General features: G+C 36.4%; 1 protein-coding gene across 2 annotated transcripts in view; it reads right to left on the reverse strand.

The window, feature by feature from the left end:
- cblb (Cbl proto-oncogene B, E3 ubiquitin protein ligase) overlaps positions 1–13,854 on the reverse strand; it is an 81,930-nt gene that overhangs the window by 19,247 nt on the left and 48,829 nt on the right. For both annotated transcript variants that reach the window (XM_051120374.1, XM_051120376.1), the window contains exons 5-9: positions 12,339–12,495; positions 9,111–9,232; positions 5,339–5,476; positions 2,144–2,231; positions 1,917–2,048 (exon numbers count right to left, since the gene is read on the reverse strand). In XM_051120374.1, the coding sequence (XP_050976331.1) occupies positions 1,917–2,048; positions 2,144–2,231; positions 5,339–5,476; positions 9,111–9,232; positions 12,339–12,495 (637 nt within the window). The remainder of the gene's footprint in view (positions 1–1,916; positions 2,049–2,143; positions 2,232–5,338; positions 5,477–9,110; positions 9,233–12,338; positions 12,496–13,854) is intronic.

Below are 13,854 nucleotides of genomic sequence, written 5' to 3' on the forward strand. Positions count from 1 at the left end.
GTTTACATATGATGCAAAGAGTTTCATCAGAGAAGATGCAAATAAGACATGTTTATTTCATGCATGAGCGCAGATGTGCAAAAAACTGCACTACACGTGTGTAACGTTAAGCTGTTTTGGCATTAGCAATCCAGTAGAGTGTGACTACATGAATAATGCTAATTTTAAAAACAGCATTAGAGTAAAGCTTAAGGAACTTTGTCCCAGACCCAATTTTGTTTTACATCAGATTTCGAATATGAAAATTCATCATAAAAGCAAGTACAATTTCATTTTTTTAAAGATTATAACTGTCACTATAACTATCATTTCTACCACGCCAAACAACTTATCTTTTCCAAAACAGTTAGTGTACTGAATTGACAAGTGATAACAGTGCCATTGAAGAGCATGAATGAGAGAATGAGAATCATAGAAATCATTCTAATATGCTGATTTATTATCAATGTTGAAAACAGTTATGAAGCTTTATATTTTGGGGAAACTGTTATTTTTTTAGGATTCTTTTTTATGAATAAAAAGTAAAAAAAAAAAAAAAAAAAAAAAAAAAAAAAAAAAGCATTTATTTAAAATAGAAATCTTTTGTAACAGTATACACTACTGTTCAAAACTTTGGGGTCAGTATCACAACTCTTTCCAACACTGATAATAAATCAGCATATTATAATGATTTTTCAAGGACCATGTGACTCTGACTGGAGTAATGATGCTAAAAAATCAGCTCTGCATCACAGAAATAAATGTTTCTTTAAATTACATTAAAATAGAAAAACTATTATATTTTACGATATTACTGTTTTTTCAGTATTTTTGATCAATTAAATGCAGCCTTGATGAGCATAAGAGACTTCTTTAAAAACATTAAGAACATTAAAAATCTTACAGATAGGGCTGGGCGAAAATTAGATAACGATAATTATCGCGATGTTATTTTCCTCAATAAAACGATATGAAGAGTTCGATAAATGTTTGACAATTTTTTATGTGCCAAAAGCGGAATGAAACAGTGCGACTCACCTGAACTGCACCACAAACTTCAAACTGCCGCGCTGCGCAAGCTCACTAGAGAACATGCATTTATTATCTTGATGCGGCACGGAAAAACCTAGCCCATCACACCGCGTCACTTCCGTTATGAGCGCAGCTGGTGCGTGCCTACATTTAAAATAACGAACTTTAGCGCACAAAAGACGCGATATGTGAATGGCTCCATCAAAGCTGTGTGCAACGAGACAGTCAGAAGGCTTTTCAATCTACACATCGCCATCATTTACCATGGATTTATTGTAGTAGCACTCACTGTACCATGGTATTGTGGCAACAATGTGGGATATTCAAACTGAATTTTATTACAGTAGTAATGGTATATAATTATAGTATGCATGTATTTGTGATTAAGCCATAGCATGTGTGCATTTATACTGAATGGTTTTAGACTACCGTTTTTCATACAAATAGGCTACCTCTAAAACCATGTAGTTATATTTTTACCATGGTTTTGAGGTACCATTATGTGTGGTTTTAACTGTGCTTATCATGCTTGCTACTATGGGAGACCAATGTTTAAAAAAAAAAAAAAACTGGGTCAGAATAAATGTAACCATATAAACTGAGGTTGCTACAATATTTACAGATGTTACTGACTGATAACGAACAAAAATTTACTTTGTATAGGTTGAGGCTGGAATTTATCGAGTCTGAAGTAAAAGTATTTGATGGACGTATACAATGTGTCAGGAGCATTCACTCCGTATCATTATCCGCATTAAGCTGAGATGGCTTTTAGCTGATTTTGCATCTGAACTCTTCATATGTATATATGTATATATATATATATATATATATATATATATAAATAAAGTCTTATAATGGACAAATTAAATACACTATTGAAGTATAAAAACAACTATACATACCTGCCATGATGTCAAACAGGAAGTGCACATAAGGTGACCACATGGCTCTATCTTTACATCTTTATCGTTTTCAGCACAGATCTTGCACAGCTGAAATGTGGAGCCCATTTCACAGTACAACTCATACTGCTCCTGAAAAGACGGAAAAAAGAGAAAGAAATATGCTGAAAAAGACAGCATACAAAATTCTGAAATACAGCCTACCCAAATATGCATCGGTTACTAACCTGTGTGACCTTAATGTGGTCGTGTGGGGTGGGTTCACACAGGCCTGTAAGATCTGGGTTATAACTACGCCCGTCTGGAAACAGATAACTACAGATGGAGAGAAAGACAGCAGAAACAGAACGAGGTTAAGAGACTTGTCCTCATGTGCAACTGGCTCTGTGGCATCTCCATTAGCAGTGCTGAGAAACTGGGCCACCTCCCCAGCTCATCCAATCACAGCCAATGTCTGAACCACTGCACTTTCAGCAGGGATCAAACCTCTCGACTGGGGCAATCAGATGAGAGAGAGAGTGAGACGTCCAGACAAAATCTGCAGGGTTTTTTCTGCATTTTCTAGGCTGAAACTCGGCACTCAGCAGAATGGTTTTAAACATGGAAAATGTGTTAAACAGAGCTGACAGTAGCTATTGACGACTGAAAGCATAATCAAAAGATCTAAATAAAAACTACAGAATGCAAACAAATTAAATTACAGGTGTTTAATTTCTGTAGAAATAAGTTTCTTCTGCACGCTTGTTGTCAGACACACGCCCATTAACTATTACAGTGCTTTTTTGTGTGAAGAAACTAGCGTTGTGCAAGCGTATCAGATTCATTATCTTAACAGAACTTGCGACCATGATAGAGCTCAGATGGTGCGAGATTGGCATGTGGCGCTGGCCCGGGCAGAGATAGCCACAAAACCAATAATGTGGTTCAGAGACAGCTGACACAGCAACAGTGACAGCTACATGCAGCTAAACCCGTAAATGTTGCCCTAAACAGACATGCCAGTAAGCCACCTGCCAACACAGAGAAAGAAGGGGGGGACAGAGAGAGTGTGTGTTTGTTTATAAGTGAGACTGCCAATTTATCAGAACATATTGAGTAGACAGGGTGCTTCACAGAAGAACTGCACGAACGCAGGGGCGCCAGATCCCCATCTTTGGCCCACTCAATCAAACTTAGACAGTTAATATTAAAATATGCACCACTGCTGGCTGAGATGCAGGAAATGATTACTTATATTTATGTAGAAAGAAGCTAATCAATGCTCCACTTAATAAAATTAAAAAAGTAAAGTGGTGCTAAACCTACAAACAGCACTTTTATGGCTTACTACACAGCTGTTACCATTCTGAATTCAATTCCTGAATAAAATTCATGTAAAAGAGAAAAAAGCGGTGTTAAGTTGCAAAAACTGGAAACTTTTTGCAGTATCTCGACTTCAGACATACAGCTGAAGTCAAAAGTTTACATACACCTCAGAGAATCTGCATGTTAAATGTTAAAGAAGTTCACTTCCAGAACAAAAATTTACAAATAATCTACTAACCCCCTTATCATCCAAGATGTTCATGTCCTTCTTTCTTCAGTCGTAATGAAATGATGTTTTTTGAGGAAAAAATATAGTGGATTTCTATGGTGCCTGCAAGTTTGAACTTCAAATGCAGCTTCAAAAGGCTCTAAGCAATCCTAGCCAAGGAAGAAGGGTCTTATCTTGCAAAATGATCAGTTATTTTCTTTCTTTCTACTTTTTTACCTCAAATGCTCGTCTTGTCTAGCTCTGTGTGAACTCTGTGTATTCCAGTTCATGACATTTAGGGTATGTCGAAAAACTCCCATCTCAATTTCTCGTCCAACTTCAAAATCGTCCCACATCACTGCAGAAGTACCGACCCAGTGTTTACAAAGTGAACATGTAAAGAAGATCAAACGCCCTTTACAAAAAAAGGTAAAACAGCAATATAGGACGATTTTGAAGTTGGAGGAGAATGCAGAGCTACACAAGACAAGCATTTGAGGTTAAAAGTACATAAACTGTAATTCTTTTTTTTTTTTTTAAATAACTTATCGTTTCGCTAGATAAGACCTTGGCTGGAATCGCTTAGAGCCTTTTGAAGCTGCATTTAAACTTCATTTTGGAAGTTAAAACTCAGGGGCACCATAGAAGTCTACTATATGGAGAGAAATCCTGAATTTGTTTCCTCAAAAAGTATAGTTTCTTTACAACTGAAGAAAGACATGAACATCTTAGATGACAAGGGGGTGAGTAAATTATCTGTAAATTTTTGTTTTGGAAGTGAACTTCTCCTTTAATTATTTTGTCAAAATAAGAGGGATCATACAAAATGCATGTTATTTTTTATTTCGTACTGGCTTGAATTAGACATTTCACATACAAGATGTTTACATACAGTCCACAAGAGAAAATGAACATACACTTGATTCTTAATACTGTGTTGTTCCCTGAATGATCCACAGCTGTTTTTTTTCTTTTTTTTTTTTTTTTTAAGTGATAGTTGTTCATGAGTCCCTTGTTTGTCCAGAACAGTTAAGAATCAAGAGTATGTAAACTTATAAATGGGGTAATTTTTCATTGCTCTTGTGGACTATATGTAAATGTCTTTTATGTGAAATATCTTATTCAGGTCAGTACTAAATAAAAAACAACCGGCATACTGTATGATCCCTCTTATTTTGGTGTATGTAAACTTTTGACTTCAACTGTAGATTAATGATTAATTATAATTAAGTCAAAATTTATTTGTATAGCACTTTTCACAATACAAATTCTTTCAAAGCAGCTTTACATAAAGCCATGTTATTGTTTATAATATCTTAAAAGGTTCAAGCATTATAGTTGCATCAAGCAGATCAGAGCTAGCTGATAATATAATTAACAATTTGCAATGATGCAAACAATCAAGCAGTTGAGATTTGCTATACAGTATATATCGGCCTATGCAAGTATACAGTATGTATGTGGATAAAGATGGACATACTTATATATCCAACTTTGTATAAAGAGCTGGACGAGATTATAGTAACATTTTGTGACAATATATTATTTTATACTCTGTGTGCAAATAAAGTTGGGTAAAATATTAAAAGGTCACATAAAAACATCTGCTCAAATGTAAAACTTAATTGACTCAGTGTGGAACATCAGCAAATTCAGCATCAATTAATACTAATGACATCATAACCTACGCATTTCAGCCCCCTTGTCTAGACACAAAATCAGAGACAGATCAAATACGCTAAAAAAGTAAGATCTGAACTTACATTTGACTAAAACAGAATGAGAGCATTTGCATGAGAGAGAGCTGGGACTAGAACTCAAATCGCCCACATGAGCACCATGGCTCAACATGAACAACTACTGAGCCAAAGGCTAGGATTTATTTGTTTAATCTGTCTGAGGTACTCACAAGCCTTCTCTGCATCCGTCAATGAGGGCCTGGAACAGCGGCTTGTTATGTGGGATAGTCTGCAGGATGTTGCCGTCACTCGTGACGTAGCCAATGGCCCACTGTCCTAACCGCGTACAGCTCAGCCTGAAGATGTAGCTGGGGACAGAAAGAGAGTGAGAGAAACCAACTGTAAAAAACCATAACGCATAGCAAAACAGCTGACACATAACAATACTAAAAACAGCGAAGCACGAATGAGGTTATGTAAATATAACACTTGTGTGCTTGTCTTATGCATGAAAGCAGCAGGCTTGGGTCGATTATGTTAAAGAAAACATTTATGTGGATAAAAACTGAAAACAATAGTCCATAAGTTTTGATATCATAACAGCAATTATTAAATAACCAAACAACGGAGACAAAAACAGAACCATATGGATGACATTGACTTCTGCATGCCCCTTTACTAAGAAATGTGAGAGGAAAAGGAAACAAAAGGACATTTTCGGAGTTATTCAAAGACGGCTCTTGGTTATGCAACTGTTGAACAACAAATTCAGCCAGGATTAGGAGACTAGCTGGTACCTTTCCATTCAATATCCTACAATACCAGAGTAGCACAAGCTGGCGCTCAAGCCGGAAAAAGGGAAAAAACTAATGCTGACGGAGGACTGGAAGGAGAACAGGTTGACATTTCTCAGCAGGAGGTGGAAAAGTTTATACAAGTGTTTTGAGAATGTGATTCGTAATGATAAACGCTAAATCCTCATGTGATGTCACAAACGTTTTGAATGTGCAAATGAGATGGATCAGAAAAAAGCTAGCAAGGCCAAAATAACTAAATTCGATGAGGTAAATGCAACTAAAGTGACATTTTGTCATGTTTGAGCCACTATTTTGAGTCATCAGACCACACAACGATTCATCACGGGAAAAGGCCATGGCCTGATGTAAGGGATTGTTGCAGGATTTCTTGATTACATTAGAGTTATTTCTAATGCAGCTGCTAGGGATGAATGGAGCTCTCTGTGTTAAATGTGATTAATCCCATAATGCTCCACTGTGCTGCTTTCACGCTGGACATGGCTCTTTTCATGCACAGGGGAAAAAAAAATCATATAGCCTCAATACTAACTCTTGTTAACACTCTATACCTTCATCTCAGTCAGTCACTCTCTCCTGTCTCTTTTGTTTAATATGACAGCTGCTACAGTACCTTTCCTTTTATGCTTTCAAAATGTACTATTAGCATAATTTATTATTTAACACATTTTATTTAAAGGACAGGCAAATGCAATATCTACACCAATACTGGAATGGCTTTAAATTTTTGTTTAACTGATTTAATATCATTTTTTTACATTGAAATTTGACCACAGATGAACTGAACCCCTCTGTCACAGGACAGGTCATAGTCTAAGAGACTTGTTTTAGTCATAATTCAATTTTGACAAAAATGTCCATGCTATTATGGGGAATGGGGACTAAAGCTTTGAAGTAAAAAAAATACCATTTAAATATAATTAAAAGTGATCCATATGACTTACATTATAGGTCTTCTGAAGTCATATGATAGCTTTGTGTGAGAAATAGCTAAACAAGTCATTTTCAATGAAATTTTCTCCTCCAGTGAGCTGTTAACTATTGGCATTATCAGATCATTGACTCCAGTGACCCGAAGTCATAAAAAGAATCGTTTCGATTCATTAACCAATCATTTAGAACAGTCTGGTGACCTGGATTAGGCAATTCATTTAAAAAAACTGAGCAAAAAAGAATGATTTTTTTTTCAGGAATCGTATATTGAACTTTTGTTTCAAAATTTCGTATTATTCATTACATTCATGAACTGAAACAATATGATTCATGAACAAATCATTCAGTTGAGTTTTGTGAATTAGGTCAAACAATTAATCGAAAAGATTTGCGTCAAAAAATGGTTTGTTAATGAATCAGACATGAACAAATCATCATAAAGCAACTATAAAGCAATTTATTAAAAATATATAAGTCAAAAATAGAATTTGTTCACGTATCAGACATTAAACTCATGAACCGAATCAGTTTGATTCATGAACAAATAATTCAGACAGGTTTTGTGAACTGGATCAAGCAATTCATTGAAAAGGGTCAAAAATAATTTGTTAATGAATCAGACATGAACAAATCATTATAAAGCGATTATAAAATTATTAAAAATATACAAGTCAAAAATAAAATTTGTTCACGTATCATACATTAAACTCATGAAATGAATCAGTTTGATTCATGAACAAATCATTCAGACTGGTTTTATGAACTGGATCAAGCAATTCATAGACAAGAATAGAGTCTAAAAATGATTTGATGAATCGGACATGAACATATAAAGCAATTATAAAATTATAAAAAATATACAGTCAGAAATATGATTTGTTCATGTATCAGACATCAAACTCATGAACTGAATCAGTTTTATTCATAAACAAACCATTCAGACTGATTTTACGAACTGGATCAAGTTCAAGAATTTGCTCAAGAGTCAGAAATTGCAACTTCTCTCATAAATGAGTCAAAAAAAGAACAAAAATCAAGGTCATCAGTGAATAATGACTTCAATTTCTGTATGCTCATCACACAATTCTATCATATGATTTAAAAAGACCAATATGATCACAAGACATTTTTCGTCATTCTGGAGCTTTACAAGCCTCAGTCCTCATTTACATGCAACAAGGCTATTCTTCAAAAACAGACTTCCAGCCATCAGTTTTTGTTTCCTGGGGGTAATTCAGCTTCCCATGGCTGGGTATTCTGTCCTGGTAGGCCGAGAGCGCAATATGGATGTCTAGAGAGAAGGAACTGGGAAATGACTATCATGGAAAACAAGCCAAGTCACCAACACCCTCAAAGTCATCGCACACAAACAGATCATAAAAAGCTCCGAGCGGCTGTGACCACTGAGGCAGCGAGTGTGTGTTTCCGCACTAATGAGCCCTGCCTCGTGTCTCGTGTGACACTGCCCTGATATAAACAGGCATGAATACGACATCCAGCGTGTCAAAAGCTTGATTTTGCCAGGTGACTGTTACGGGTAGACGCTCAGCGTGAAACACACACAGTCCCCTTGGGTGCCGCCATGACCTTCTCGAACCGCACACACACAGCTGCTGCTCCTCTTCAGTAGATTGGTATTTGCATACAGTTCTGCTCGACCACCCACCGTCCTCGACTTCCTTCTGTTTGTTTAGCCACATCTCTCCAACCCACATCAGCCCTTTAAAACGGCCCATCTTCCTGGTGAAAATCAAACAGTAGGAATCCTTTCCCATAAAGTTTCTTATTTTATGGCCTCGCTATTATCTTGCTGTTGCGTTAAATGACTCTAACCAGTGTGCAATCGCGCCTGCCGTCTGGCTGTGGACCTCGGAGTTGTTTCGGCGCAGATGCGATGCTGTTTCTCTAATCAGCTAATCCAAACAGAATGGATTTACCTAGCCCTGTCTCCCTGTGGCACCGTCCGGCACACTTAGTGCACTGGTGTGGCACAACGCAAAGGTCAGGGGTTCATTTACAGGTTACACTGATCCTAGATGCTAGATCAGCGCCTGTTAAATGACACACAAGAGTCTGCGAGAGCAGACAAAGAGCCTCCTGTAATAAGCTAACATCTCCGCCTCGCCCACTTTCCCATGCAAGTGGGGTCGTCTGCCAGACTAGAGAGAAAAACAGCTGGCTGGCCCCGCACACCATGCAGCAGATGGTACGTCTATTACAGCCGCCATCCAGTTACACACAGACGAGTCTGTACCTGCCAGGTTTGTTGATGTACTTCTGCAGACGTGCCTTCACTTCATCGTACGTCAGAAAGGCCATGTAGCCTGGGTGCGTGACTGCCAAGAAGTTCCAGTTCCTCAGGATTGAGCCCCACGGCTACAAGGAAGAGAAAAAAAATTCGAGAGAGAAAGGTAGTGGGTTTAGGAAATCAGTAATTAGTACACTGCACAGAGCTCAGAAAACAGAAGTTGGAACAGAACGTGCCAGCTTTGCATTTTTACCATTGACCTTATTGACCTTTCAAATAAACAAGACTGTAACACACCAACTAAACTAGGTACACAACAGTCTCACAAAAATAAACAGTTAAGTCACAGATAAAAAAGCATGACTTTTCACACTAAACACAGCAAATATAGAGTTGAGGTCAAAAGTTTACATCTGCAAGAATCTGCAAAATGTTACTTCTTTTACCAAAAAAAGAGGGATCATACAAAATGCATGTTATTTTTTATTTATTACTGATCTGAATAAGATATTTCACATAAAAGATCTTTACATATAGTCCACAAGAGAAAACAATAGTTGGAACAGTTACACTGCCCGCTATTCTTCAAAAAAAAAAAAATCCTTCAGCTCCCACAAATTCTTTGGTTTTTCAGCATTTTTGTGTATTTGAACCCTTTCCAATAATGACTGTATGATTTCGAGATCCATCTTTTCACACTGAGGACAACTGAGGGACTCAGTTGAACTGATATTCAACTATTACAGAAGGTTCAAATGCTCACTGATGCTTCAGAAGGAAAAAAAACGATGCATTAAGAGCCGGGGGTGAAAACTTTTGAAAAGAAAGTGTACATTTTTCTTATTTTGCCTAAATATTGTATTTTTTTCCATTTAGTACTGCTCTTCAGAAGCTACAGAAGATACTTACATGTTTTCCAGAAGATAAAATAAGTTAAGTGTACCCTGACCTTTAAATTCAAAAAGTTTTCGCCTTGGCTCTCACTGAAACGTGTTTCCTTCTGGAGCATCAGTGAGTGTTTGAACCTTATGTAATAGTTGCATATGAGTCCCTCAGTTGTCCTCATTGTGAAAAGATAGATCTCAAATTCATACAGTCATTGTTGGAAAGGGTTCAAACATACAAAAATGCTGAAAGAACAGCAGACAGTTTAACTGTTCTAACTACTATTTTCTCTTGTGGACTATACGTAAACGTCTTTTATGTGAACGTCTTTTATCTCATTCAGGTCAGTACTAAATAAAAATGAACATGCATTTTGTATGATCTCTTTTATTTTGGTCAAATAATTAACATTTTGCTGATTCTGCAAGGTGTATGTAAACTTTTGACCTCAACTGTATGTAGTTTAAATTACAAATACGAAATGTCTTTGCACTATTTATTTTAAAGAAACAGCACAAACACATTTCAAACTAAGCATTCAAAAAATGTGTTTTAAATTAACAAAAGTATTTGGACACCTACATCAGAGTTAAAAACATATGAAGGTTGCATAAAACTAAAATAAATAATAAAAAAGTCAAACCACATGCAATTAATTGTGACAAAAACCACAAACACACTTCAATCTGAATATTTAACAAAAGAAAGTGTGTTTTAAATTTAAAACTAATAAATTTGCTGTTTAAAAAGAAGACAAGCATTTGGATGCGTTCTGGTTGTTTCTAGTTCATTGAACAAGGTTATAGTTAATGCACAATGGTATTGGGGAAGTGGTTTCATCCATTAAAAATCAAAAGAAAAGAGAAGTTGCTGTAGTTCTAAGAAAAGATTAAACATAATTTGCTTGCAGATGCTGTTTGTTTTGAATTGTATTATATAATGCCAGATTTGTTTTATTCAAAGGACTCCCAAATGATGACTCGCTGCCTAAAATATAAAAATAGCTATGTATAAAGACCTGTTTATAAAGTGTGACAAAAATGTGATAAATTAAAGATATTTTCGTAAACAAAATTAAACTAAACTAATTACATAATTAGCTTTTATAGTGTCCCTGCACTAAAACTAAATTATCATAAGTATTTCTTTTTTATTAAGTAAATTTCCCAAAATATTTCTTAATGTTAGATAAATAAGAAAAAGTATTTTAATTCATTTCATAATATTTAAAATATTTATTTATTATGCTCATAAATATATTGGATTGGATTAAGTTAACATCCGGACAGCCGGAAGTTTTTTTTAAATATTTTTTCATTTTTTACAAACTTCCTAGTATCTTTTAACGGCCCCTGAGCTTGAAATATGAAAAGCCTTGACCTAATACAATGACATTTAGAGATTTAGTGACTTAAACTGTAGGTTCAATACTTTTTGTCTCTTTGTACATAAATAAGTGCATCTTGACATGTCAGAATTAAATAAAAAGCAGCTGGGATTTTTGATACTTTGGAAAAAAACAAAAAAGTTTGTGCTGTTTCCTCTTTCCCATAAAAGCATTACCAATCCAGACCTTGGCAATTCCCAAAAATCTGCAGCAGAGCTATAAAGAGAGAGTTTTGGATGTTCAAAAGAGCAGGGTGTAGTTTTGTTGGCTTTGGCCGTAAGGTAGCGGGGGTCGTGAGTGGTGATTCACCCGAGGAAGATCACATGACTATTATAACCATGGCGTGAGATTAAAACACTTCATATTGCTCACCGATTGACTCACATGCATACCCAAATCCACGCTAATGAAACAATGTGGGTCCTTCCAGCACATTTCTGGGAATTTTAGTCTTTTCTAGTACCAAAGACTTGAGTAGGTAGACACAAAAAAGTAGGTGTTTCGGAGCCGATACGTAACAAGGCTTGTGCAAGCACAGGTTTGCAAGCGCGTGTGTTGTGGTTAAGGATGAGGTGTGTTTTTCTAACTAAGGGATTCCTCTGCGTAAAACAAACCTCCCACACGAGACTCATTCTCAGAGGTGATCCCCAGTGTTAGCGCTATTTTCCAACAGACGTGATGACTACAAAACATTGAGACGTATTTGATGTTTTCAATTTAAACATGCGGTTATCTCTGAGACATCTATGTACAAGGTTTCTCCTCAGAATGAGTGGATCGACCCACGCTGGAGTGAGAGAAAAACAAGGGGGATCCTTCGGTATCGCTTTCGTTATTACGATTAGCTGCGTTTAGAAAGAAGTTGACATTTAAATGTTAGCTTGATATAAGCAGATCGAATGCGTGGTGAGAAATCAAGAGAAATGGATGGGGTTGTGGGAGGTGAGGGCTTTAGGGGTTACCTGGAAAAGACGAGTAAAGATGTCAAACTCAAAGACGGAGATGTAGTCGTTGCAAGTGAGGTCGATGGTGGATTTCAGAGCCATGGCCTCTAACCCGGAGCTGATGGGGTGCACGTCGTGAAGGCACTGCCGGAACATTTTCCATGGCACTATTGTCCTGGAAGCACACACAAATGCATACTGGGATTAGGCTTAAGGAAATCTTTCTCAAAATACAACCAATAGCTTTGGGCTATGAACACTGAATCAGACATCAAATCCTTCAGTCACTAGACTGTGAAAACACTGAAGTACTAGATAATACTGAAGAAAATGTGGCTGCTAGCACATTGCTAAGCGGTTGCTTGGATGTTCTAAATATTTGTTAGTGTGCTGCTATGTGGCTGCTAAAGAGTTCTGAGTGAATGTTAGCATGTTACTACACAGTATGCATGTGGTTGGTGTTCTGAGTGGTTGTAAGTATACTGCTATGCAGCTATTACAGTATTCTGAGTAGCGGTTAGCATCTTGCTATGCAGTTTTTAGGGTGATCTGAGCAGCTGTTTGTTAGTATGTCATTTCTAAGAATTTCTGGGTGGTTATGTTGTTATGCAGTTGCTTGGACGTTGTTAGCTTCTGAGCACATATGTGTAAGCTAATGCCTTGTTAGCATCTATCTACGGGGTCACTATACATAAGTCGCCCGCCATATTGAAAAGTTCAAACCTGATAGGTGAACACTCAAAAGCAAGTCTCTTTAACTCTAGTTACTTGCATGTATGAATATTTATATGTGTAATCAGTGTTATTCTTACAAACAAAAAACCCAAAGGTACATTTTTGGTAACTGTCAGCTTTGGCAACTGTCAGCTGTCAGTCAATTAATGGGAAAACAAAGCAACTTGAGTTTTGAGTAACTTTCTTGTGATCTTAAAAGTAATGCGTTACTTTAGTAATAATTATGTAACTTCTGATTATGTAATTTGCATTACTTATAATGCATTACCCTCAACCCTGTCTGTAATAGACTTGATTTTGCTCAACTTACAGAATACAACAAGACAAAGCTATTTAAAAACCTGTAATACTGCATTACTACATATTAAAAGCAGAAAACAACACCTGGGAAGGTAATATTTTAGTGGTTTACATCCAAAGGCTGTGCAATGTTGTGGCATCTCATTGACTTGTTGATTTTTACTATTAGTGATGACACATTGACCTTTTCAAGATGGCAGACAAGCCAAGGTATCTGGAGTTGAATGTGGCATCACCTATTTACTGTATACAGTTGATGTCAAAAGTTTACATACACCTTGCAGAATCTGCTAAATGTTAATTATTTACCAAAATATGAAGGATCATACAAAATGCATGTTATTTTTTTATTTAGTACTGACTCGAATAAGATATCTCACATAAAAGATGTTCATGCTCAGTGATTTTCATCACTGAGTCCCTTGTCTGTCCTGAACAGTTAAACTGCCTGCTGTTCTTCTGAAAAATCCTTCAGCTCCCACAAATTCTTTGGTTTTTC

Source organism: Labeo rohita, chromosome 10 (genome assembly GCF_022985175.1).
Source record: "Labeo rohita strain BAU-BD-2019 chromosome 10, IGBB_LRoh.1.0, whole genome shotgun sequence".
Classification (NCBI taxonomy): domain Eukaryota; kingdom Metazoa; phylum Chordata; class Actinopteri; order Cypriniformes; family Cyprinidae; genus Labeo; species Labeo rohita.